The 24,099-nt window shown below is 53.0% G+C and overlaps 5 protein-coding genes across 5 annotated transcripts; 3 read left to right on the top strand and 2 right to left on the bottom strand.

Annotated features, from left to right (window-relative positions):
• Positions 1–616: 616 nt before the first annotated feature.
• Positions 617–4,734, top strand: SMAC4_02538 (uncharacterized protein). The gene is made up of 2 exons (XM_003352055.2): positions 617–1,106; positions 1,520–4,734. The coding sequence occupies exons 1-2, from the start codon at positions 990–992 to the stop codon at positions 3,080–3,082; spliced, it is 1,680 nt and encodes a 559-aa protein (XP_003352103.1). The 5' UTR covers positions 617–989; the 3' UTR covers positions 3,083–4,734.
• An 842-nt stretch (positions 4,735–5,576) lies between these two features.
• SMAC4_02539 (uncharacterized protein) lies at positions 5,577–9,255 on the bottom strand. Its single transcript, XM_003352056.2, has 3 exons — positions 7,851–9,255; positions 7,684–7,794; positions 5,577–7,629 (listed from the first exon to the last, which is right to left on the bottom strand). Exons 1-3 carry the CDS (start codon positions 8,560–8,562, stop codon positions 6,089–6,091), a joined length of 2,364 nt encoding a protein of 787 aa, XP_003352104.1. The 5' UTR covers positions 8,563–9,255; the 3' UTR covers positions 5,577–6,088.
• A 251-nt stretch (positions 9,256–9,506) lies between these two features.
• Positions 9,507–12,643, top strand: SMAC4_02540 (uncharacterized protein). Its single transcript, XM_003352057.2, has 4 exons — positions 9,507–9,826; positions 9,898–11,677; positions 11,736–12,206; positions 12,280–12,643. Exons 1-4 carry the CDS (start codon positions 9,659–9,661, stop codon positions 12,360–12,362), a joined length of 2,502 nt encoding a protein of 833 aa, XP_003352105.1. The 5' UTR covers positions 9,507–9,658; the 3' UTR covers positions 12,363–12,643.
• Positions 12,644–12,975: 332 nt separating this feature from the next.
• SMAC4_02541 (uncharacterized protein) lies at positions 12,976–15,197 on the bottom strand. The gene is made up of 5 exons (XM_003352058.2): positions 14,874–15,197; positions 14,617–14,774; positions 13,983–14,499; positions 13,819–13,878; positions 12,976–13,753 (listed from the first exon to the last, which is right to left on the bottom strand). Exons 1-5 carry the CDS (start codon positions 15,128–15,130, stop codon positions 13,663–13,665), a joined length of 1,083 nt encoding a protein of 360 aa, XP_003352106.1. The 5' UTR covers positions 15,131–15,197; the 3' UTR covers positions 12,976–13,662.
• A 3,564-nt stretch (positions 15,198–18,761) lies between these two features.
• On the top strand, positions 18,762–23,815 carry SMAC4_02542 (uncharacterized protein). The gene is made up of 4 exons (XM_066089795.1): positions 18,762–19,903; positions 19,974–22,375; positions 22,465–23,630; positions 23,694–23,815. Exons 1-3 carry the CDS (start codon positions 19,872–19,874, stop codon positions 23,520–23,522), a joined length of 3,492 nt encoding a protein of 1,163 aa, XP_065946196.1. The 5' UTR covers positions 18,762–19,871; the 3' UTR covers positions 23,523–23,630; positions 23,694–23,815.
• Positions 23,816–24,099: the final 284 nt, after the last annotated feature.

Genomic DNA, 24,099 nt, shown 5'->3' with positions numbered 1-24,099 from the left:
ACAAGGAACCAAACGGTCGGGTAACCACGTTTTCACCTGTCACGGTTGTGCTTGAATGGCACGAAACGAAAGAACGCCCAAACATAAAAAGCTGAAAGCTGCCGTGCCTGCATAGGCCCATTTTTATATTGCTGACTCTCATTGCTCATTCACGGATTCACCCCAAAAAGGACCCTTGGTACATGGACATCACATACGGCTGACGCACGCTTGCTGTCACCCCTTGCACCGCTTTTGCACGGCATCGCTTTTCAGTTGCTCTCGAGTTGCCAAGGTTCCCAAGGTGCACGAGAGGCTCCGAGACCCGGCCATTCAAAAGGAGGCAAAAAAGATCCATTCATCGTCCATCCACCTAGTACAACACCATCCAATCCACCCACTGACCGCTGACCGCCGCCGTCCAAAGAAGGGACAAGTCAACGTCAACGAGGCCACCAACCTGCGACAAAAGGCCAACGAAGACGCGCACTAATCAACCTTCGCCGTCGCAGGTGTAATCTATTATCCAGTAGGAACAGGCAATTGTTTACTGGAACTGCGGTTGGCGCCACCCGTACGTATACACTACAACCCGGTCCAGGGATTGGAGTTGCAGTTGTTTTTTTTTTGCTCGTCAAACAAATCCGCTTGCCCCGTTTTATCGTCGATGCCGATTCCGAATTGAGACTCTCCGCCCCCGTCGGTCGCTGCCCCCGTCGACTACACTACACTACAGCACTTGCACCCCCCGTCAACTGCCACCGACCCTCGTCGCTTTTTGAACACCAACCTCCCGCTTCACGTCCTCCTGACCCCGTCTCTCCTCCCACGTCAGCCAAACAGCAAAAAAGAGCACAGAGACACACATCGAGCCCGTTCTCTGATCCACTTTGTCGTCTCCCCCCCCCGACGACGTCAAATTCTGCAAATACAATACATAGCCCTCGCCCGCCTCGACTCCAACCGGGAGAGCGGCCGCGGCGTCTATAGGCGCTGCAGATGATATTAGCATGATGGCTACCGTTTCCCGGACTGCAACTGCCTTGACGACGCCGCCAGCCACATCCCACGGCAACAGCAACAAGTATACTTCGTGGGACAGCGTGTCGGTGCCCGTCCATTCGGAGGTGAGTCTACGAAGTCCCATGAGTCCATCATGATATCTTGGTAATTCGGGAGATTACACGCAATATCCCCTGTTCCCCGCATCTCGTTTTACCTCCCAGTTTCCTTATTTACTCCTGGCCCCGGGAAAACACCACCACGCGCCTGAGGCCTTCCGTCGTCGTGCTCCTGTGCATCGAGGCTGCCTGTGTGCATCTCGCCCCATCCATCCATCCATTCTTTCCATCTCTTCTCTCCCCGTGTCCACACCCTGCCCTGGTGCCTGCTCAGGTCTAGCAAAGAAGGAGGCATCCACTGACGCCATTGCTCATTGCCATCGCCATCTCCATCGCCATCACCGCTTCCATCGCATTTCCATCATCCATTTCCGTCCATCCATCCATTCACTAACATCCTCCTTTCCTTCCGCTTCTAGAAGCCCGTCAATCCCAAGAGGTCTTCCATCAACAATGAGAACGGCTACCCCTTTGGCCGCCCTGTCCTAGCTTCTCAAAAGAGGAATTCGACTCTGCTCGCCACCAACAACACACCACCCATGGACTCGCTCGCACACGATCACTATAACGGGGACGTAGCCGACGATGCCAGGTTTACAAATACCGACGCCGGCTACCTCGTGCCGTCGCATCACAAGGACTTGAAGCCTCGAAGCGCCAAGGATGGCGGGAGTCCCGCCGACAGTTTGTTCGACCCGGAAACCGACGAGAGCAAATGGATTCACCGTGACAAGCTCGTCCAGATTGAGAACGAGGAACTACAGGCTGCCGGATTTGTCTTGCCGGGAGCAAGAGACAATAGGGCACGGTCGAAGAGCGGGAACCGTCTGAAGAGGGATCAAAGCCAAGATAAGCTTAGCGGTCAGGCTAGATCCATTGGTGGCGGTGAGCACATCGGTTCGAGGTCGAGAAAGAACTCGTCAGCCACGCAGGACTGGGACAAGCGAGCCGATGATGGTGCTGAGCACGCTGATTCTAGTTATTCCACGTCGAACCCCGGTGCTAAAGTAACATCCCGGATACCCGTGCCGAGAACCAAGGCCTACCCAACAACGCCCACTGACGAGAAGGTTGCTGCCTTCGCGCGGAAACGGGACAGCAGTCCTGAGGAGGACAAGGAGAAGATCGCCATTCCGAAAACTCGAGGTCGGAGCGGCAGTACAGGGAACGCCCTAACCAAGGCGGCCAATGGACCCGATGCCCGGCCTATAGCGAAGCGGGCCGACACCTCTCCCATCAAGAGCAAACCGGCTGCGGGAACCAAGAAGGTTTCCGGCAAGGCTGCTACTACCACAACTGTGCGACCGCGAACACGAGGTGCATCCAACAAGGAGTCAACCGGTGCTCGCCCAACGACGCGTTCCGGTGACCGAGAGCTCTCGCCCACAACGCACAGGCCAATGGAAGGTGAACCGCCCTGGATGGTTTCGGCATTTCGCCCCGACCCCCGTCTGCCGCCTGAGGAACAACTGCTACCAACAGTGGCCAAGCGGTTACAACAGGAGAAGTGGGAGCGGGAGGGCAAGGTTGGCAACGTCTACGACAAGGAGTTTAGGCCACTCACGGACGAAGGCTTCCTCGAGCCACCTGAGCATCCTATTGTTGCGCCCGAACATGAACCGGTGGAGATCAAGAACGAGGATGCCAACGAGAACGAGAAAGAAACAGAGAAGGAAAACGAAAAGGAACAGCCGCAGGCAGATTGGCCACTGAAACCCGCCGAGCCTCAGTGTCCTCAGAGTCCGCCTCCCCCGAGTCTTCACAGCCTTCAAAGCCCCCGGAGCCCGGCTCCCGTTGGACGTACCAACTCTTACTCGACGATGCCCAAGATCGCGGACAAGCCGGCTTTGACCAAGGTCCCCAGCCCGAAGAACCCCCCACAGCCTCCTCACGCGTCGCAGGTGATCAGGCTACCGGAGCCTCCCGAGGATCCGCCTGCGAAGAAGGAAAAAGGAGGATGCGGATGCTGTATCGTGATGTGAGCGTTAGGCTCCAGAACCTGGCATCATCCATACTCGACTCCTTAGTCAACCGACACCTATCAAACCCATCGATCACCAACACGACCTTTGGTCTTTTATATCGTCGTCCGCCGCAATCAAGCCGTGACTCTGCTATCATTGGCTTCTGGTAGTCCCCGAGCACTACCCTGAATAATGACGAAACGAGCTCCTTTTTTCTATATACTCAAGTCTGGCACATTCGATTCTGCATTTGCATTCACATCACACCCACCACGCGCACATGCACATACCCCCAAACCTGCTTGATTTGACTGCTACTTTTGGCAGTGTTCCCTCATTAGTTTCCTTTGTCCTCAGTTTTTATTTCAAAGCACTTCCTGCTCCAGACTGCTCGTTGCTGTCAGCGTGCTCCCGATCTTTAGCCTTGTATCCGACCTTCAGTCCCCATACCAAGGGACAACAATGGTCAGCAACGTGACCTAACAAAAATGGAGCTTCTCGACCACGGCGACGGTTATTCCGGCAAAAGGGAGAGCAAGGGTTTACAACGGTGGACGGAGAATTACAGAACAAGGGAGGGAACTCCTATAGTTTTGTCTTGACGACAACCCGAACGAAGATCAGGATCATTCCCACCCGTCGTGCCAAGTCGGGAGCAAAAGTCGAACTTCCTGGAAAAGGAAAGACCATTCGACAAAAGGGAATCGATCATTGACGGAGAGAGTGAGAGAGAGAGAAGTTTCAAGGCGGCAAGCAAAGAGAGTCGGAGAAAGGGAGAGCGGGAATGGAGTAGGAAGAATTTGGAAGAAACATTGGGGTTCAAAGTGGAAAAGGAAGGACCAAAGGCGAACACCCAAACAAACAAAACCCCACCCGGTTATAATACCATCTTATCTTAATTCCCAACAACTCTCTTGTACATGGTCTGGTTTTCCTCTCTGCCGTCTTTCATCAGTCGTCGAGGATATCAATCATCCATCCACATCACGCAATACAATCAGTCAAGTCAATCATACCAGAGAACTAAACTCTAGTACTTAGTCTATCCCCATCATCACCCAGATTGTCTCTCAAAGAACAAATTTTCGGTCTCGGTCTTTTGTGTTTTTCCGTTTGGCTTTTGATGTTTGTGTTGTTGTTTCAGCCTGTTTTGTCTTGTCTGTCTTTCTGCTTTTGCGTTTGCGTTTGCTTGTCTCGCGCGTTATCTGCTTTCCTGTCTCAGTTAGTTATGCCCCCCTCTTTCCAGCAAAAATGGGGAAAGAATGCGCGGAGTTAGTTAGTTTTCCGATGGGGTGTGCGGGCGTTTTTGTGTTTTCAATTGAGTTTTTTTCTTTGTTTCCTTAGTCAACTATCTATCTACACGCACGGCACGCACACGCAAGATCGAAGAGCAAGAATGGCTCAAAGAGGAAGAGGAAGAGGAAGAGGAAGAGGAAGAGGAAGAGGGGAAGGATAGCCAATGCGCGGTGGCTGGCTGGCTTCAAGGGAGGACGGGAGAGACGGGAGGAAAAGAAGCAAGCAATAGGGGGAGCACATATTTCAGGATTATGGACCAGACTAGATAGGAGGGGAGGCAAAGAGACCGTCTGTCCTATCTATCTATCAGCTTACTACTTAGTAGCTAGCTAGCTAAGTCGTTCTTTTGAATGAGAACAATAAAGGGAATTCTGAACGGTTTTTTTTTTCAACTTCGGTTCCATCCCACTTGACAACGAAGTGACTCTAGTAATGATGCGTCACTGCTAGATTCTATATAAGCTAATAACCCAACGGGTATGCACTCCATGGTACTTGTCGTTGTCTTTGCCTAGGTATCTAAGGTGTTTGTGAACACTCATTCCTTTAGAAGTAAGGTCGTTAGTTTGGAGTGTTATGAATCTACCTGTACTGCGAGACACCGTACACTACCTACCTATCTACCTACCTACCTACCTACCTACCTACCTACCTGCCTACCTACCTACCTACCTACCTACCTACCTACCTACCTACCTAAACTTGGCCACAAAGCCATACAGACAGACACGAGACTTTGCTCAGATTGACCGAACCCATTTATTATAAGGACCGTGTTGCTAGTGTAGATCACTGCTCGATTGTCCCTGCCTCTCGCTCCTTCCCGTATTATACAATACGATCCGACCTGTCAGTCTGGGGAAGGCGCGACCCGACCGTTTGAGTACAACCCGGTCAGGTACTGTTTGTAAATTAGGTAGGCTTAACCCTGCTTCGGCTATGATCTCATAAGTGAGTGAGCCCAACCTCAATAGTTGATTACGCTTGTAAACCGACCTAATATGGGAACCAGACGAAATGTCACAAAAGAAGCGGCATGAAGCATGCCCGGGCAGACTTCACACGGTAAGCCGCCACAAGAAACTGAACCGAACTATTTGTAGGCGTGCACATTGGTGTGAATATCTGTGAATTCGATACAACTAGTAGGTATGGCCACTTTGGTTGAGTATGTATGTATATGTAGGTATACGAACATTCATGAATATTCCTTTGTTTCTTTGAACAAGCAGAAAGCAGCTTCTTCACCCTAGTAGTTTCTCTCGCTACCTGATAAAAGAGAAGGCAGGTCTCAAAACCTCAAAACCATACGCTAAAAAAATTAAAAAAACGCCAGCCAGAAGCCCAAAACTGGACATGCAGCGTCAACAAGGCAAAACTTGATCTTAATCAGAACAACCAAGATTTTGGGGGTATCTTGAAAGAATTCTCCTTCTTTAGAGCCTCGTGTAGAGCCTCCCTCCCTCCTCTTGATCGGTGTCGGGAATGCTCCGCGCTTCGAAACTGATACCGGTACCGACAGAGGACCGGTTTGGATAAACTGACAGACTTGATCATCATGGCTATCATCAATGTACGGACTCAAACAACCGATTCCACAAACTCAGTCCACGATCAACATATATACCGGGGACTCGTCGGCTCTCAGTGTCGTGGTATCCTCCTCTTCTCTTCTCTTCTCTTGTCTCATGCTCACACATCTCTTTTCCCCTCATCACCAGTGATCATTTACCAATCATCAACATCTCCATCCCACTGATCACCGACATCCGCCCATCCACAACCCCACCTCCGTCCGCCAGTCTCACCACCTGTCCTCAAATCCTTCGCCTCCTCGCGACCCTCGCGCCAGCATCTCACCAGGTAGTCATCGCTGGCCGTCACCAAGCTGCCATCCAGCGCCCACGTAAGCGAGCCCACTTCCTTCTCGTGCCCCCTTACAAGCGGCGTGCCGCGGCGGACGATGGGTGTGTTTGACGACTGACCTCCCTTGATACCAAACAAGCTCGCCGAGGAGCTGGTTCCCGGTCGTCCTGACGACGAAGACATGGACATTGATGAGGATGACAAAAGCGAGGTGGTAGCGCTGCGGGTAAGACGAGGACGAGCGGGCGTGATGGGGATGCAAGAGGTGGGTTCGCCGATGAGATAGGAATCATCGTCTTCCTGGTTGGGGTGCTGGCGCTGCCAGGCAAAAGCTTCTCTAATGTAGCGCTCGTCGGTGGGGAAGAGGACGGCGGCACCATCGCTGCTTCCCACTGCCAAAAGTTCCGAGTGGCCGTGCCTAGCGGGCCGGATGGCGGACTTGACGTAGAAAGATGTAGCGTGGAAGAGCGGGTGGCGGAAGCCGTAGAGGGGTCCGAGACCCTCGTGCGCGGTGCCGTGGTGGTGACGACGGCGTGGGGGCTCCTCGCCGGGGCGGGCGGCGGCTAGCTCGACAGCGTGGCCGAGGACGAGGTGAGCGGTGCTATAGGCGTAGACGGTATTGTCTTTGCAGAGGGTGTAGAGGCGGGAGCCATCGCCGCCGAGGGCCATGGAGGAGATGCCGAAGGGACGCCAGCTGGCGTGGCTGGGCAGGGGCGCTGTGAAGGAGACGGGCGTGCTGTATTTGTGGTGGCGGCTGGTGTGCACGGCGCGGATGTCCCAGAGCTTGACGCTGGCGTCGGCTTCGCAGGCTGTGAGGAAGAGGTGTTCCCTACCAGGAGGAAGAAACTGGAGAGCGGTGACGGAGACTTCACCAATGCGACCAGGCACCTCGCCTATCCGAGCTACATCGACGTTACTGGCGCCGGGAAGCAGATTGCGAGCCTGTTTCTGGGGAATACGTGAGTGGGCATCATAGATGCTGTTAACAACGCAGCCCGGGTTAGGGGTGCGAGGAAGACGAGCGTGAAGGCCAGCTTCAGAGCGGATAGCAACGTCTTGCACCGGCCCACCTCGGCAACGGAGATCCCAGATCTGTACGCTGCCATCTCTACTAGTCGTGGCGAGGACAGAGTTGGCGCCGCGGCCCGGCTGGAAACGGACTTGTTTGAGGGATGCGGTGTGGTGACCCAAGATCGAAATGGGCTGTTGCGTTACAAAGTCCAATACTTTACCTGTCTGGTCACCAGAAGCTGTGGCAAGAAGCAAGTCATCGTCGGAGAAGGCCATGTCAATGATGGCGTTGCCATGTGCCTGGAACGACATGTTGATCTGGGAGAACTCATTCTGGGTGTCCAACAGACGCACATACCCTTCCTCGTCACCTACAGCAACAATACTCTTGGCTTTGGGGTGGTTAGCAAACGGAATACTTTAGTACATGACGCATCATGACTTACTATTGCAGCTTGTGGTGCAGAAAGGGATGCTGCGAGGGTGTCCTTCGTGGCTGGTCATAAAGTGAGCGTCCTCTCGGCGACTATAAAAGTCTGACGTTTCCGACCGCCAGTCTGTTTTCGAGTCAGCATGGGCCCCAAGGAAGACACATAGATACATCATCACATACCAGAAACTGGGCAGGACAAGTTCCTGTTTCCAGGACCAGGCATACCACCTGTCAATCTCTGCACCAGTTGAGCCCCCACTCCTCGACGATCCAACTGTAGAGGCGCGCGGTTTGGCCGACGCCTTGTGGTTGGCAACTCTTGCTCATCCTCATCACTTTCTTCCGACTCAGCCTCATCTCCATCAAGGGCCAATTGGGATGGCAGCTTCCGAACAGAGTGGATGGGACTGCCGAGACGATCGCGCCTCAACTCGGGAGTTGGAAGTAACGCTGGGGATGTGGCCGCAGGAGAGGGTAGGTGGGGTACGTGAGATGCCTCAGCCCTCTTGGGCGTTGAAGCATGGGTGACCTTTCGACGCTTGGAGCTTCTCTGGCCATCCTGAAGGCTCGGTAGCACATCGGGGATCTCCTCTTCCGAGATGGGCCTAAGAGGACTGGATGGTGTATGGCCTCGTTGTAGCAGAGGACCGGCTAGATCACGAAGAGCCCTTTGGGAAGCGCTGGGGTTGTTGTTGTGGTTGGTGTTGGCTATGACTCGGGGGGTAAAGAAGCGTCTGAATTTCCTGGGGGTGATGGACGGGTTTCGACGTTCCTTGGCTGAGCTTCGCGGAGGCGGAGAGGATGGAATCGGGGGGATGTTGTTGGTGGTATTCAACGACGACGAGCTCTTAACTCCCAAAGGGGTCGAAGTGCTGTTGGAGTTATCGGCCATGGCGATGGGATTCTCTTCGACTACCAGAGCGAAGAGTATAGTCCAGGGCGCTTATGCGACAAAATAGAGACGGTAAACGGGGCCGGCGACGCTGGATGCGCGCGACCTGGCAGCGTAGGTGCCGCCGATGGGTAGGGTAGACGTGGACAGAAAACAGGCCGTGGTGACGGATTATATGTACAATGATAATCAGTTGGGCATAACTGGCCTATGTATTTGCTGACAATTGTTGATCGGATGTTGGATAATGGCCGATGTCAAAGTTGCAGACTAGGTAGACTATGTGCAGGCTGAGCTGTTGAAGAAAGACGGGAGGTCGTCGTTCCTGGAGTGACAAGGTAAGCGGCTGGACGGGGGTTTAGGTATTGGCGTTGAGTCTATTGGTTGGCGGAAGTGGTGCTGGATGGAGTCTCTGGGTGAATTGAGTGGTGAATATGTATGTTGGTTGTCTGTGTCCGAGATGTGCTTGAGATTGAATGCGTGGAAATGATGGAATTGAATTGTTCGGTTTCTTGTTGTGTGGATTTGCCTGGTTCTGTTGCACTTTCGCTGAGTCTGAGTTTGCCCGGCAACCAAATGGAAATCGACAAGCCAAACCTGACCTTGGACCAGATGGAACAGTGGGCAATGAAGGCTGAGCGTGCGGTCCGCAGCGGCCGGGGGGCCCTAGAAGGTATGCGGTTTAGTGCTCCATCGGGAACGCGAGACGCGGAACAAATGACGCGCTGGATCGCGAAAGCTTAATGGCTTTTCGTCCCATTTATTCGCGGTTGCTGGAGACATGAAGATTGGTCAATGCACTGCAGTTCGACCGTGGATGCCTGACCCACTCTGACGGGGCCGGTCTGGCTCGTTGCCCCACCAGCCGTTGGAGTCTTGGAGGAGTCCAGTTTCCTTATCGCTTATCGCCCTGCAGCCGCCATCCAAAAAAATCATCCTACAACGACGACCCTGCAATCCCTGCGCTGCGAGTGCTGGAGGAAAGTCAAAGGCCACTGCATTTGCACCAGAACATCACCTACCACTACCAAAAATCACCAGGTCGTCTTGCTCAACAACACCAGTCGGCCAGTACCCGACTTAGAGCACCGACACCATGGCGATTCAAAAGAAACACGGCAAGGGCCGTTTGGACAAGTGGTACAAGCTTGCCAAGGAGAAGGGTTATCGTGCCCGTGCCGCCTTCAAGTTGATCCAGCTCAACAAGAAGTATGGCTTCCTCGAGAAGAGCAAGGTCGCTCTCGATCTTTGCGCTGCGCCCGGTGTAAGTTATCATGTAGTCTTGGATTCATGTCATGGATGGGGTGAACTAACCGTGTTTGTTTCCGTCCCTAGTCGTGGTGTCAAGTCTGCGCCGAGACCATGCCGACAAACTCCATCATTATCGGTGTCGATCTCGCTCCCATCAAGCCTATTCCCAAGGTCATTACCTTCCAAAGCGATATTACCACCGAAAAGTGTCGCGCCACCATCCGCACCCATCTCAAGACATGGAAGGCCGACGTCGTCCTCCACGATGGTGCGCCCAACGTCGGTACTGCTTGGGTTCAGGATTCGTACAACCAGGCCGAACTTGCCCTGCACTCGCTGAAGCTGGCCACTGAGTTCCTTGTCGAGGGTGGTACTTTCGTCACCAAGGTTTTCAGATCCAAGGATTACAACTCCCTTCTCTGGGTCTGCAACCAGCTTTTCGCCAAGGTCGAGGCCACGAAGCCCCCTTCGTCCCGTAACGTCTCCGCCGAAATCTTCGTCGTCTGCCGCGGCTTCAAGGCTCCCAAGCGCATTGATCCCAAGCTTCTCGACCCCCGCTCCGTTTTCGAGGATGTGGCCGGCCCCGCCCCCAACAACGAAGCCAAGGTGTACAACCCCGAGATCAAGAAGAGAAAGAGAGAGGGTTACGAGGAGGGAGAGTACATCCAGTTCAAGGAGATCTCTGCCAGCGAGTTCATCAACACTGTCGATCCCATCGCCATTCTCGGCCAGTACAACAAACTCAGCTTTGAGCAACCCAAGAATGGCGACGTAGCGTTGGCTGCCCTCGACAAGCTCCCCGAAACGACCGAAGAAATCCGTCTCTGCTGCGCCGATCTCAAGGTGCTCGGCAGGAAAGAGTTCAAGCTCCTCTTGAAGTGGCGTCTAAAAGTACGAGAGATCTTCGGCTTCCCCACCAAGAAGAGCCAGAAGGCGGCTGTGGACGAGGAGGTTGCTGTAGTGGAGAACATGGATGAGGAGCTCAGGATTCAGGAGGAGCTGCAAAGGATCAAGGAGAAGGAGAGCTCCAAGAAGAAGCGCGAGAGGAGGCGCGAGAACGAGAAGAAGCAAAAGGAGATCGTGCGCATGCAGATGAACATGACTGCGCCCATGGATATCGGTATGGAGCAGGAAGGTCCTCGTGGTGAGGGTGCCATGTTCCGTCTTAAGGCCATCGACGCGAACGCTGCTCTGAACAAGATCGCCAAGGGCAAGATGGCCCTTCTCAAGGAGGCCGAGAAGACGAAGGATTACGACTTTGGCTCCGAGGGCGAAGACGACTCGAGCGACGACGAGGCCGATCGTCTGGAGGCAGAGCTCGACAACCTATACGATCAGTATCGGGAGCGTAAAGCGGCGGCCGATGCCAAGTACCGTGCCAAGAAGGCCAGGAAAGAAAACGGCGACGACGAATGGGAAGGTGTATCTGGCGATGAGAAGGCGGGTAGCGACGAGGATGATGATGATGAACAGCTGGAAGTGGACAGCAGTGATGAGGATTCCGACTCAGAGGATGGTGAACCTGGCCAGAAGCTTATAACAGACCTGGACGGTCAACCAGAATCGAAGGATGGTCTGTCTAAGCGTGCCAAGAACTTCTTCAGCCAAGGTATCTTTGCGGAAATACCAGGGCTTTTGGAGGAGCCAGAATCTGAAGAGGAGACTCAGGAGGCTGAGCTTGTTGAGGCTGTCGTGGAGCTCAAGGTCACCAAGAAGGAGAAGGAGAAGAAGGCGGCCAAGGAAACCAAGTCCAAAAACAAGTTGGCCGAGGAGAGCGCTGACGAGGACGATTTCGAGGTTGTCAAGAATAACGAGGATGACGACTGGGAGAACGTTGAGAAGAAGAAGAAGAACGGCAGGCCGGGTAAGTTTCTTCTTTGGTGTGACCTGGTAAGGACGCTAGCTAACCATGGCAAACACAGACATCGACATCATCACCGCCGAGGCCATGACCCTCGCTCACCAGCTCGCGACCGGCGAGAAGACAAGTTACGACGTCATCGACGACGGTTACACCAAGCACGCCTTCAAGGACCGCGACGGTCTTCCCGACTGGTTCCTCGACGACGAGTCCAAGCACGACAAGCCCCACAAGCCCATCACCAAGGCCGCGGCCGAGGCCATCAAAGAGAAGCTTCGTGCCTACAACGCCCGTCCCATCAAGAAGGTGGCCGAGGCCAAGGCCAGGAAGAAGTTCAAGCAGGCCCAGAGACTCGAGAAGCTCAAGAAGAAGGCCGATATGCTTGTCGGTGACGATGGCTTGTCAGAAAAGGAGAAGGCTTCCAGCATTTCGAAGCTCATGTCCCAGGTTAAGAAGAAGACGAGGAGGGCGCCTATCAAGGTCGTCAAGGCTGCTGGTACCAACAGGGGTGTCTCGGGCAGACCTAAAGGAGGTTCGTCGTACTTGCCTACGCTTTCGTGTGCTTATCGGATGTTGTCGCTAACTTTGTTGTTTCACTACTACAGTCAAGGGCAGATACAAGATGGTGGATCCTCGTATGAAGAAGGAGTTGAGGGCGATGAAGAGGATTTCCAAGAAGAAGAAATAGACGTCGCGTCCGTGTCCGTGTTCAGCAGCAGCAAAAGCAGCAAAAGCATAGTTAGGGGTGGAAGTTTTAATTGCGATACCTTTTTACCTGTTCATCATATAGTTGTAGAAGACGGTTGTTGTGACAAGACAGATTTTGTAGTTGTTGTACTACATCGAAGGGGGATAAATTGTTGGATGGTCAGTCAATAAGAGCAGCACTGTTGAAAGCTTTCAAGACGCCGATTTACTTGGGTTCACCTTATTTCACCCCTTCCTTCCATTTCCTACCTCGCAACCGAACCTTCCGGCCCTCGTGATCGAGAAGTTATCTGCTCGCACGGTCGGTATATCGTTTGAGGAAATTGTGCGTCGGCGTCGGCAAAAGCAGTTGATACCCGTAAACTGGATGCCAATGGCCATGCAATCTTGCTGATAACATTTTCCTCGCGGCATATCGAATGGAATGCGATAATATTGACGAGTGTCCCCGGCCCTTCAACGCTCGCGAGGCCAGTACGCCCAGATGTTACACTCCATCAAGCCCAGGGCAACTGTATTCCATTCCATCTCAGTGAAGATGAACAGTGTTTCGACCCTCGAAGGGATCCATCACAAGGTGAATAAAGAACGTTAATTGATTGTATGATTAAAGTGTCGTCGTTGGCCGACTTTGGTTGTACAGAAAACCTTCGATGTGCCGAACATACTTGGATCATCACGATTTTTTGTAATCCCTTTTTTCACCCCAGAACCCAGAACAAAAATATAAAAAGTACATTTTTCCGATATCAAAAATATCTCCTGAATCAAAAGAGAGAGAAAAGGCACAAAGCTAAGTCGCCAATGGTATTTACGCTTGTGGAACGAACGCAAAATCCGCCCGCTGCTACTGAGTTGGCGAAAACTGTACCTCGGGATACCCAAGCGCACCCCGTTACCTAACCCCCCCTACCACAACGGAGAGCCCCTGTGCCGTGGCCTTCCGCTCTTATGGCGCAGTGGTTCCATTCCCCGGGCGTTGATGAAAACATTGCCAGGATTATATGATGCCTAGGGCAGGTTTTAGGGGTCCTGCCGGACGGGAAGGTTCCTGTCATCAGATGTTCTGCGGCCGGCGGTAGTGGCGACGGTGGCAGGAATGGCGATGGAACGGTAGCAGAGTTGTCCGGTCGCAGTTGTCACCAGCACCCGGTATCCATCGCACCGCACCGTGTATTCCTGGCCCGCCTTCATCGATGATTATATCTTCGGTACTTTGACCAGATATCAAAGACGGATGGATATGTTGACTTTATTCTATGATCTCACTTGTCGTTTCTTCATTCTTTACTTTTCTCCTGCTGCTGCTGGTTGACTGCCCTCACAAAGGAGGTAAACGGGTACAGAGGCCCGGTGAAGTCCATGTCGTACCTGTTCGTTTTCTAGTGGTCAGTATATAGTCGCTTCAAAATGATGAACACTGCTTGTTTACTTACCAGTAGTTCACAGCAACGCAAATCCCTTCCTGCAAGCAAGACTGTGAGACCTTATGATACCTGTCGTTCAGACACTCATGTTAGCAATCACGCTCTCATCTCACTCACTCACTCACTCACTCACTCACTCCCGCTTCCTGAATGAAGAGAGGAAAAAAACTCACCACATGGCAGGCAAATAAAGCATATCCCCCTCCTCGAGCGTCACCCTCATCGGCTCCGCCAGCTTCGAATACCGCGTGGCGTTCTCCTCTGGCTTATCGGGGTCCCAGATAGCGAAGGGGACTGTTACCTCCTGTTCTTTTCCTGTCTCCTCATCTTCTTCCTTTTCCATCACCAGTTCCAGTTGCCCCTTTTCTTCCCTTCCAGTTTCCTCCTCGCCCCTGGTTTTCTGGTGTTGGCGACGCACATACCCCCCACTCTTCAGTTCACTCTCATTCACACAAGGCAAACAATGCGGCGGCAACAGCACAAAGTGTTTCCTGCCCCGAATCTGCACGTAGACATTTTCGTAGTTGTCTTTGTGCAGAGCGGTCGTCGACAGGGAATTGCCGATCCAGAGGTTGACGGCTTCCGGTTTGGCTTCCTCGTGGGGACTGGACAAGGCGATGCGGGCCCAGTGGATGGTGGGCGGGACGTGGCTGTAGAGGGAGAGGTATTCTTGTCGGAGATTGTCGTTTTCTTTGAAGGGGTGTTAGTGTGAGTTGTGAGAATTGGAAAGGGAGTGAATATGAAAAGATGCGTGAGTGGATGGTGCGAGTACTGTGCAGACAGCATGAGGTAAGTGGCTTGACCTACGAGTTTGAGCATAGCGAACCTCGGAATTGCGAAGTCCTCGGGTCTTTTCTTGGTGAATCACATAGGTGAGGAAGTCGTTGAAGGACTGGTCTTCTTCGTGGGGCTTGGCGAAGACTAGAGAGCCGGTTTGGGGATGGATGGTTGGGGCGTCGGCGTTTCTTTTTATGTGAAGATATACGTGTGAGTGTTTTACGATAGAGGTACCTGATATTTTTGCTTTTTCTCAATCATCTCGCGGACAGTGACAGCAAACATACCCATAAGGAGTGACGGCAACATTGACAGTCTCATCTCCAAGAAAATTGGACAGATACTCGGCGGTCCATGTCTGGGTTGCCTTCCAGTTTGCGGCACCGCCTCTTACGACGAAAGGGGTGTTTCTGGCTACAAATCTCATAAACTCGAGCGCACTGGGCTCTTCGTGGAGCTCCTCGATGTGGGAGCTGTTGAGTTCATTGTAGGTGACGATCAGGTCTGCAATGGGATCGTGGTCCCCCGGTTGTTCCTCTCCCATGTTTACTTTCAGCTCAGCTCGGTGGGGTTTAGACCGAGATGATGATCGGACCCGAAGTTGTTTGTTTGAGGTTTTGGCGGTTGCTCTTTTTTGGCCGCCTCTACCGCTGCAGTGCTGGTCGTTGCCCGGCAGTGGCACGCGGTAGGGGTGGATAGGCGGAGGCTCGGAGCAGGCCAATCAGTATAGGTTACGGTTACGTTACACCCAAGACAGCGGCATCAATGACAGAATAATGGCCTGACTTTTGAGGGTCCTGGGGTCCAGAGCAGAAGCGTCATCAAGTTATCAACGCAGCCATGTGGTAGTGTGGATAGGCGGGAAAAGGCGATTGCTCCAGCATCGGAATCTCAGCTGTCTATAAAGTGAAGCTGATTCCCATCTCGATTTTCTCGTCGGTTTTTGCATGCCAATTTTCCCATCGACAATGTTTTGGTTCCGAAAACTGGAGTTGGAGTTCTCCTTCTCCCCTCCCTCTCCTGCACCACCATCTCCGGCCTTGCCGCAACCACCAATCAGCGAACACGGACCCAAAACCCCCAGTGAACAGCAAGGGACAACAGGGCACAGCTGGGCCACAACTTGGTTCTTCCATTCGGTCTCCGCTCCGAATCCCCTCATTGGAAGACGGGCTACAGTTGCCGACACCGAAACTTGAGAAGGTCCCAGAACGGATACATGCTCCGAAGGCCAATGGATACTTTTTCATACACCGATATCACAGCACTACAACAAGTCGGTCGCACAATATTGGGAAAGGCAAGTCGTGGATAGAGGTGGATTACGAAACCGATTGCGAATACGACGTGGACCCTCACCCTCATTGTCGTCCATACCTGTACAGGAGTCTATTCCGAGTTTATGACCCATAGCCATGGATGGGGAGGAGGAAAGAAAACGCGCTACTAGGGACAGCAAAGGATGGGTCGACCAAGTCACAAACGGTTTCGAACGAAGGTGGTTTTTATCGGAGCAAAGACAACGGGGTCGAACGGGGTTGGACAGTTGGGACAGTGGATTGCAGCCATCGACTCTCCTTTTTTTTTTTCCAAAGGAAGTCTATGAAAGACTTGCATCCAATATCTCTCCGAGACTCCATCCCGCTCACACCACGTCTTGTGGCCAAGCATCCCCTTGCGTTGTCCGTCTTTTCTTTCGTGGCAAAGAAGGAAAGGGGGATCCGAATTTGCACATCGCCTTGCTACCCAACTAGAGGTATCCCTGGACTTTCGGAGATGGATTCGTCACTCGACAGCGGGCATTGCGAGAACCCTTTTCTCTCTTCCCCGCCTCCAGACCGCCGTCGCCCCGACATTGTACCTACACGCGGCATCTCATATCCCGCATCACGGATTGACACGACGACACATCACATATGCTCATGCTGGCCGAGGCACCTGGCATTTCCAGCCGCAGTCATTGTAGGCGACGGGGTCGGCATTTATTCTACTGGGCAGTCAAGGCAAGGTGAGTTTTATCCCGCCTTTTCTTCTTTTTTTTTTGCTTTGACAAGTGCCGCTGCATCATTTGGTATCCAACTGAAGCATTTCCGCCATTCTCTACGACAGACGGCGGTGTTTCGTTGGCCGGTGGCGGCATGGCTGTGATGACAGTGATGATGGACACGTTGGAGGGGGCTCAGGCCCCAGACTTATCAAATCCAGTTAGGTTACGACTCTGCGAGGGTGGGGGAGAAGTACCCCACATGTTGACATCATTCTGTTCAGCGGTGTCCTTTGATTTTCTCCCGGGCCTTTTTCCGTCCGCTTTTCTTCCCATTCATCTCATTCTTCCATTTTCGTTGGATTCGAGCGCAACAACACCATTTCTGTTCCTAAAATTCGAGTTAATTTCCACCATTCTTCTCCGTCACCAAATCGATCCTCGGAAGAGGGTTTCCAGGGGATCATCTGTACGTACACATTACACTACCTTACAGTACACTATTTACCTTGCCTACGTGTAATGCGCCTGTGCCTTGGGGGTTGGTGATGGGGCCAATTCAGGCTTAGTAGGCTTCTGCTTAGCACCATCGGCGATCACACCGGGTCCGCGCCGAGAAGCAAATCTCCAAAGATCTAAAAGTCCAATTGGAGTCAAAGCTCGGGCTCCTCTTTCCCTTTTCAAAGCTCACGTTTCAATCACTGCAGCTCGAGCGAGAAGAACCCCTCATCCAAGTGCATATCGTCAATAGGCTGGTCTACGTGACTCCCTCAGTGTGCTTTTTATTCCATCTTGCACCGTGGTTCGCAAAAAAGAAAATGCCCGCTTCAGAAGCGCTGCCGTTCCTGCGCTAGATGCCCGGCACAGTGCGTTTCAAACAACACACCTTGAGCACAAGTGCTGGGTACCCAGCTCGCCCAGGTACCCCACGCAAGGTCAATCAGACTCCATCGATGCTTCTCCAGCTTGCACCGCACTTCTCCAATGCGATTGTTTCGCTTCCATTTCATTGCAACCGGTCTGATCTCATCCTCTTCCTGTTACCGTGTCGAGTCAGAATCACCGGGCCGTACTAGCAAACGCTACCCCTACGACGACCTTGATCAGTCTCGCAATACTTATTTGAGCAAACAACATCATAACCGTGGAATGGTTGTGAGATCTCTTTGCGCTTGTTTCACTTGTGGTGGATCCGTCTCTTTGAGTTCTCGGGAGCTCCATCAGATCGGGACTTGACCACACTCCGGACAGCACCGCACCACGCTCACTACGGCCCGGATTCGGTGCGGATTGCACCCTCTGCTGAATTCTTCAGTATCCAGCACCGGCCCCGTTCGGTGGCTCTGATGCGGTCTCCGAGTGGGAGACTGCCCGGGAAGGCCCCTGGCAAATGCGCTTTTTGCCCTGAGAGCCAAGCATACCAAGTGATCGGATTTGGAGCCTTTCCCATGAGTTGCCCTGGCTCCAGTCCGGGGCTGCCACTGCCCGCTGCCCGGTGCCCACTGCCCACTGCCCCGGAGATCGAAGACGATTCTTCGGATGCCCCCGTATGCCACCACCGTTCATCTTTTCCCTGCCAAGTCGTTTTGGTGTCGAGCCAAGTTCCCGTCAAGCACCACTCACACTTTCCACGCTTTGCACACTTTGCACGCAACATTTTTTTTTCCCCAAAGAAAATCAGCGCAAAAGTGGACGTGCCCCACGGTTTTTCCAACTTCGGGTTTTCCTCTTTTGACCAGCTCCAAAGCTTGGAATATTATGCGACACTAGCGGATCAAGATACTGTACCCCCTGGCTGTTCATGATTCCTAGCAGCTTCCAAGGACAGGACGCCCAATCCCCTTGCTCACGGTTGCGTTAAGGTTATCCACCATCCACACTCCCCTTTTTCCTTCTACCGGTATCTATAACCTTATACTATCTACCCGTCAACACATCCACCAACCTCGGGCATATTTAAAGAATATAGAGGATCGGTAGCCCCGAGATACCATTCCAGGTACAATCTCCACGTATAGCTCTCTATCTCAACCTCTCAACTACCTACAATTCCTCGCTCAGTCCCTTGACCTGGTCCGATCCGAGGTTCTGCCGTCTACACTACATACCTACTGTACCTGCTTCTTAGCAATAGGTACACTACCTTCAGCCCTCGACGCCAACACAGTCCACTCACTCAAAGGTCCACGGCCCCTGCTCCATCATTTTGTCACTTTTTCTTTCTTTACAGCCGCCTCTTGGACAGCACAGGTCATCTCACTCTTCTTCCCCCATACCCACTCCGGTGACCAAACCTTACTACGACCTCACAGAGGACGTTCCATCAGTCCGGCACCCACCCCCATACCACCCATACCTCCCAGGGCATCTCTCCCTATACCGCGCTAGAACCGCTTTAGAGTTGGGGCTCCTCTACGTTGGGACTAGGGCCTGCATTGCCTGCATCACTGCGCAGCACTGATCTTCGCTGGGGTCACCGGCATCTTCTCGACGCTTTATCGACTGGCCTCAAGTGCCACCACTACCACTCACACTCCCGTGTCCCCAGTCACTACACACATACACCGGCTGTCTTTGGGATCGATCCGCTTCCTCACACCTCCAGAAAGGGAACGCCAGCTCACCATTTAGCAGCTACACTAGCAGTTTCCAGCAGAAAGTCTCGGCCAGCATCATACTACATAAGTCTCTAGAGGGCACGCGCACGGGCATCGGCACCGAGCATCTCGCAGCAACAAGTCACCGATCGCACCACTCACTTATCTCCAACCACGACGGGGAAACTGAATCATCTTTGTCACCCACCACCACCCCCAGCACTCTTTACACTCACTACATCTCATTTGCTGGTGGGAATTTATTGACGCCACAGCAACCACTCAGACTGGTCGGTATCATCGCCGTTGCTGTTACGGGATCAGTTCGAAGCCGACCCGCTTGACAGGGAATCTCACAGGGAAGCCCCCCCGAACACCTCGCAGACTAATTTCTGGGCAACTAGAGGTCCTGGTCTCTCTCTTCTCTAGACCGTCCTTACAGACGCTTGCCACCTCCGCTTCGGTCATCCACTTCGACATCACGGGCAGGATCCTTCCCCAATGCGACTGCGACCCTGTTGACCAGGTCGACCTGTTGTTATCCATCCGCTCCAGTCAGCTGTCTCTCTCTCCTTGGCCAGGGGCAACATATCTATCATCTGCCACCCGCCGCGACTGCTGGGAGATGTGATCGGTCTCTTGCCTGCATTACAGACGAGTCCTCCATCTTTTACAGGGGGCTGACCTAAGCCGCTCAGGCGATTATGCTGTGGTATTTGCTCTACCCGCTAAGAGGGTTGGTTATCCTGTATTTCCTTTTCTTCTTTTCTCATCTACTCTTCTATAATCATGCTGACCTTCGGCAGGACAACCGAAGCCCCTGTGCTTCCTCCAGACCATCCTCTGCGAACCGCCTTTTCGCGGTATGGAACCTGGACTGCCCGCCATGTCAAGACGGTGCTACCCATGTCGGTAGCACTCGTCTTCCTCCTGCTTTATCCCATCTTTTTTCTCTACACGACAGACGCCACCAATGTTACCAGTGGGGTGTCTAACCTTCCTCACCACGTCTGGACTGATGCTCAGCCGCTTAGTGAACGCGCTGTCGTAGAGCCCGACGTCATCATGCGTTCCATTTGGGTGCACGGCAGCTACATGAAAGCGCTTGACCGCGAGGTTTTGCTGGGAGCTCTGGAACTGCAGAATACCCTCCTAGGGCCAACCACCGACTTCAACCCTCGTCGACCAAACGCACCTCGGATCTTGCCTGATGACCCTACGGTTGACATGACTCGGGACCAAAGGGATGCTTTCCATATTGTCAATGGGTTGACGGATCAGTCATGGTTCTTCCACTCGCCTCTACAGTACTGGGGTGGTTCTGCCGATAATATCGTTGCAGACAAGGACATCATCTCTACTGTCAACGAGAAGAAGACGCAGTCAACTTCGGTTAACGTAACCTTGCGGCACTCTATTGTGTTCAGCGGCAAGCGTTTCGAGGAACGGAGACTTGTTGCTGCCGATGCCCTGGTTATTACCTTGATTCATCTCAGGGACTGTCCCCTTGGCCAACAGTGGGTTAGAAATGCTGAAAGGCTGGCTGCCCAGGTACAAGACAAATACACCGTCATTCCGCATGACGGCAAGAGCATGGCAAGCCAGTTGTACGAGTTCCAGTTTCGACCAATGTCATGGCCTGACTGGTTTCTCTTGACCATCGCTTACTCGCTCACCCTGTTTTACCTCCTCCTCAGCCTTTCCAAGCTCCGCGCCGTCAAGTCCAGGTTTGGGCTCATGGCTACTATCCTGGCCCAGATTGCGGCTTCGATCGGCTCCAGCTTCACCGTCTGCGCCATCTTCAAGATCGACCTGTCTCGCGTCCCATACTATGCCTACCCGCTTGTGGTTCTGGCTATCAGTATGGAGAACTCTTTCCGGCTGATCAATGCCGTCATCATGACCTCTTCGTCCATTAGCATCAGCGACAGGATAGGAGAGGCCTTCGGCCAGACCGCTTATGTTGCCGTCGCCAACAGGTTGCAGAACCTGGCCATCCTCCTTGGCCTCTCCAGGATCACGTTTCCAGGTGTTGCTGCGTTCTGTACGTTTGCTGCAGTGGCCATTATCTTCGACTTCCTCTACCTCGCGACCTTCTTCCTCGCGGTTCTTAGTGTGGATGTACGCCAGCGAGAACTCTACGAGCTGGAGAAGGCTTCGGTGAGGAAAACCAATGCCATCTACGAGACCAGCTTGCTCGATCGTATCCGCCGGATTCGCCATAGCGGGGTGACCGTATCAACTCGGGTAGCTGGTACCATAGTCATCCTTGGGTTTATCCTGCTTGCACAGTCTCACTATGCGCTAGAGAGCGGTAGTCAGTGGGTTCACTGGATATTTACGAGTTCCTGGAGGGTTGCAGAACCTGTTATTAGCAAGTCCTCACTCCTGGTCGACATCCATCAAGCCAGAAGCCCCACGTCGTGGCTCCGCCTTCAGGACCATGAAACTGCGCGAGAAGTCATCAATGTTGTCAAGCCATGGGCGCACAGTTACGTTGCACGCGTGTACGAACCACTAATTTTTGTGGCAAAGGGCGCCGATCGCATTCCCCATAGTCCGGAACCTATGTTCTTGCCGGCCGTGTACGACTTCATCCACAACGAGATTCCTCGTTTCCTGGTCTTCATGTTGACGCTGGTGGCTCTGCTTCTACTTCTTACCAATTACCTCCTACAGGGCAATGGCAAGCACGCAAGTGATCCCGACCATCCTGATAACGAGCCTCTGCTGTCGGTACGCTCTCTCAGCCACGGCCATGACCTTGATGTTGTCAAGATGGCTGTTTCGCCAGGCAACAAGCTTGTTTCCGTGGGGTTGGACAGGAACATACAGATTTGGGATGTACCCCTGAACTCGCGAACCCGCGTCATGTCCGATTCTGAAACCCCTCTGGAGAATCCCTTCCCGGTCTTGGCCATGGCTATAGATGACGACTCAAAGTGGTTGGCTCTCCTGACATGGCAGAGGATTTTCCTATGGGACACTGATGAACAACAGTGGGGATTGTCGCTCGAGGTTGACCTAGGTGGTCACAAGCCCGAAGCCGTGTTTTTCAACTACGCGAACAAACCTTTGGATTCGCCGTCTCTTGTCATCGTGAGGAAGAACGGCACGATGCTTGAGCTGGACCTTGAGGACGGGGCATCTAAGGAGTTTACCATCTGCAAGACTCCTTTTTCCATGGCGCTGCCATTTGCAGAGCTCAGTAAGTCTAGCACTTTCATTTTTATTATTTTTATTATTTTTTATTTTATTTTTGGAAACAGAACATTTTCTGACAACTTCATGAATTAGCCTCTCAAAATCAACTCAGCCAATCGCTTTCCATCTTGACACTTTCACGTAAGAGCTGCATCCACGTAGTGAGGCAGCAACCTGGCGGGTGGATTTCCAAGGAAGCAAAGATCACGACAGGCGAGGCAAAGGACATTCACTCCATCGTCCCTGCACCTGACCTGTCCATGTATCTCATCTGCAGATCCCGCTCTGTCGACCTGGTCGATCTCGAATCCTCGGCTGTCATCCAGACCTTCAACACCGAACCCATGGAGCCACGGTCACTGAAGCTTCTACTCTCCTCTCGTGGGGCTCCGCAGCACGGGCTGCCGCCACTGTCGCTGTGCTACATCAGCTCAGAGACGGGCGATCTCGTGATTCAGACCTTCCACCGAGCAGACGAGGCCGACCCCGTGCATCATCCCAAGGACCATGTGCCCGAAGCGCCTCGTCAGCCATGGGATGAGGAGAAGGAAGTGAAGAAGCGGATCGAGAACCCAGGTCGCTGGGAGATACTCCCCAACGGAGGTATCGTAGGTGTCAGACGGGTACCTGTGGCATCATCGTCGTCGTTACGGCGTAGAAGCTTCCAGGCGATGTCATCAGGAGTCGGAGTCGGAAGTGGTTTGCGACGACGTGGAGGAGCAGCAGCAACAACAAACAACAGCACAGCTGATTCCACTGACTCCACAACTCCCGACATAGGCACGGCGACATGGCAGGCCTGGGCCTTCAACAATCTCGAAAGTGCCAGGACGAAAGGGATCGAGACCCAGCCGCTTGATCAACAAGTAGACGACGAGGAGGAGCAGGATACCAGCATGTATGATAACTTGCTGGTGTCAGAGCTGGGACCCATGGTGAGACTAGGCACCGCGAGTGTGGCGGTGGGGCTTGGAAACGTGATCAAGGTGATCAGTGTTGGACACGAGCATTTTGATAAGGTGGTCACGAGGGACCGGTTGACGGCGGAGAACTTGAGGAATCAAAACTTTGTTAGACGGAGGAAGACAGGGGTGGCGGCGCATAGAGCGAGGGGAGGGGTGGCTGCTGGTGCTGGTGCTGGTGGTATTTGATTGTAGAGAATTACTAGGATAGAGTTGGAGTAGCGGGAATGGGGTCATCGACATAAAGTAGAAATACCATTATGCTATTTTGGTGTTTTGAGTTTGCAAACTGCTCCTGTTCCTGTTGATTGCTTCAGCACGTGCTAGGGTGTTCACTATGGCTTCACCAAGTAGGAACAGCTTACGTTATGCGTAGGTACACTGTATCTGCTAAAGATACATTGCTATTGTTTTTCTTGATAAAGTGCTGTCAGAATCGTCGAGGTGTTGTCTTTCATCCCATACCTAAACCACTTTTCGTTGTCATCCGATAATAGAACCCCTATAGAAAAAGGCGACAATAGCAAACAAGTTGCTGAAGCGGACTATGACAATAGGATGGTGCGCGCAGCTCTCCGTTCCCTATCCACTTATGCTTGGTGGTGAAGCAGGGTCCGGCAGCGGCAACGTTTCGGCGCTCCAGCTGTCAGGGGGGCGGACGGATGATGCCAAGCGAGGAAGGGCCCCGGCCAATGGAAATCCACCCACAACCCAGGCGGGCAGCGTCCACGCCACGGCAGCAAGGGCCAGCACCAGCAGTGACCAG

This window comes from Sordaria macrospora, chromosome 2, assembly GCF_033870435.1.
Source record: "Sordaria macrospora chromosome 2, complete sequence".
In the NCBI taxonomy this organism is placed as follows: domain Eukaryota; kingdom Fungi; phylum Ascomycota; class Sordariomycetes; order Sordariales; family Sordariaceae; genus Sordaria; species Sordaria macrospora.
The sequence above is the reverse complement of the archived record's forward strand: the minus strand, read 5'-3'. Positions and strand labels throughout refer to the sequence as shown.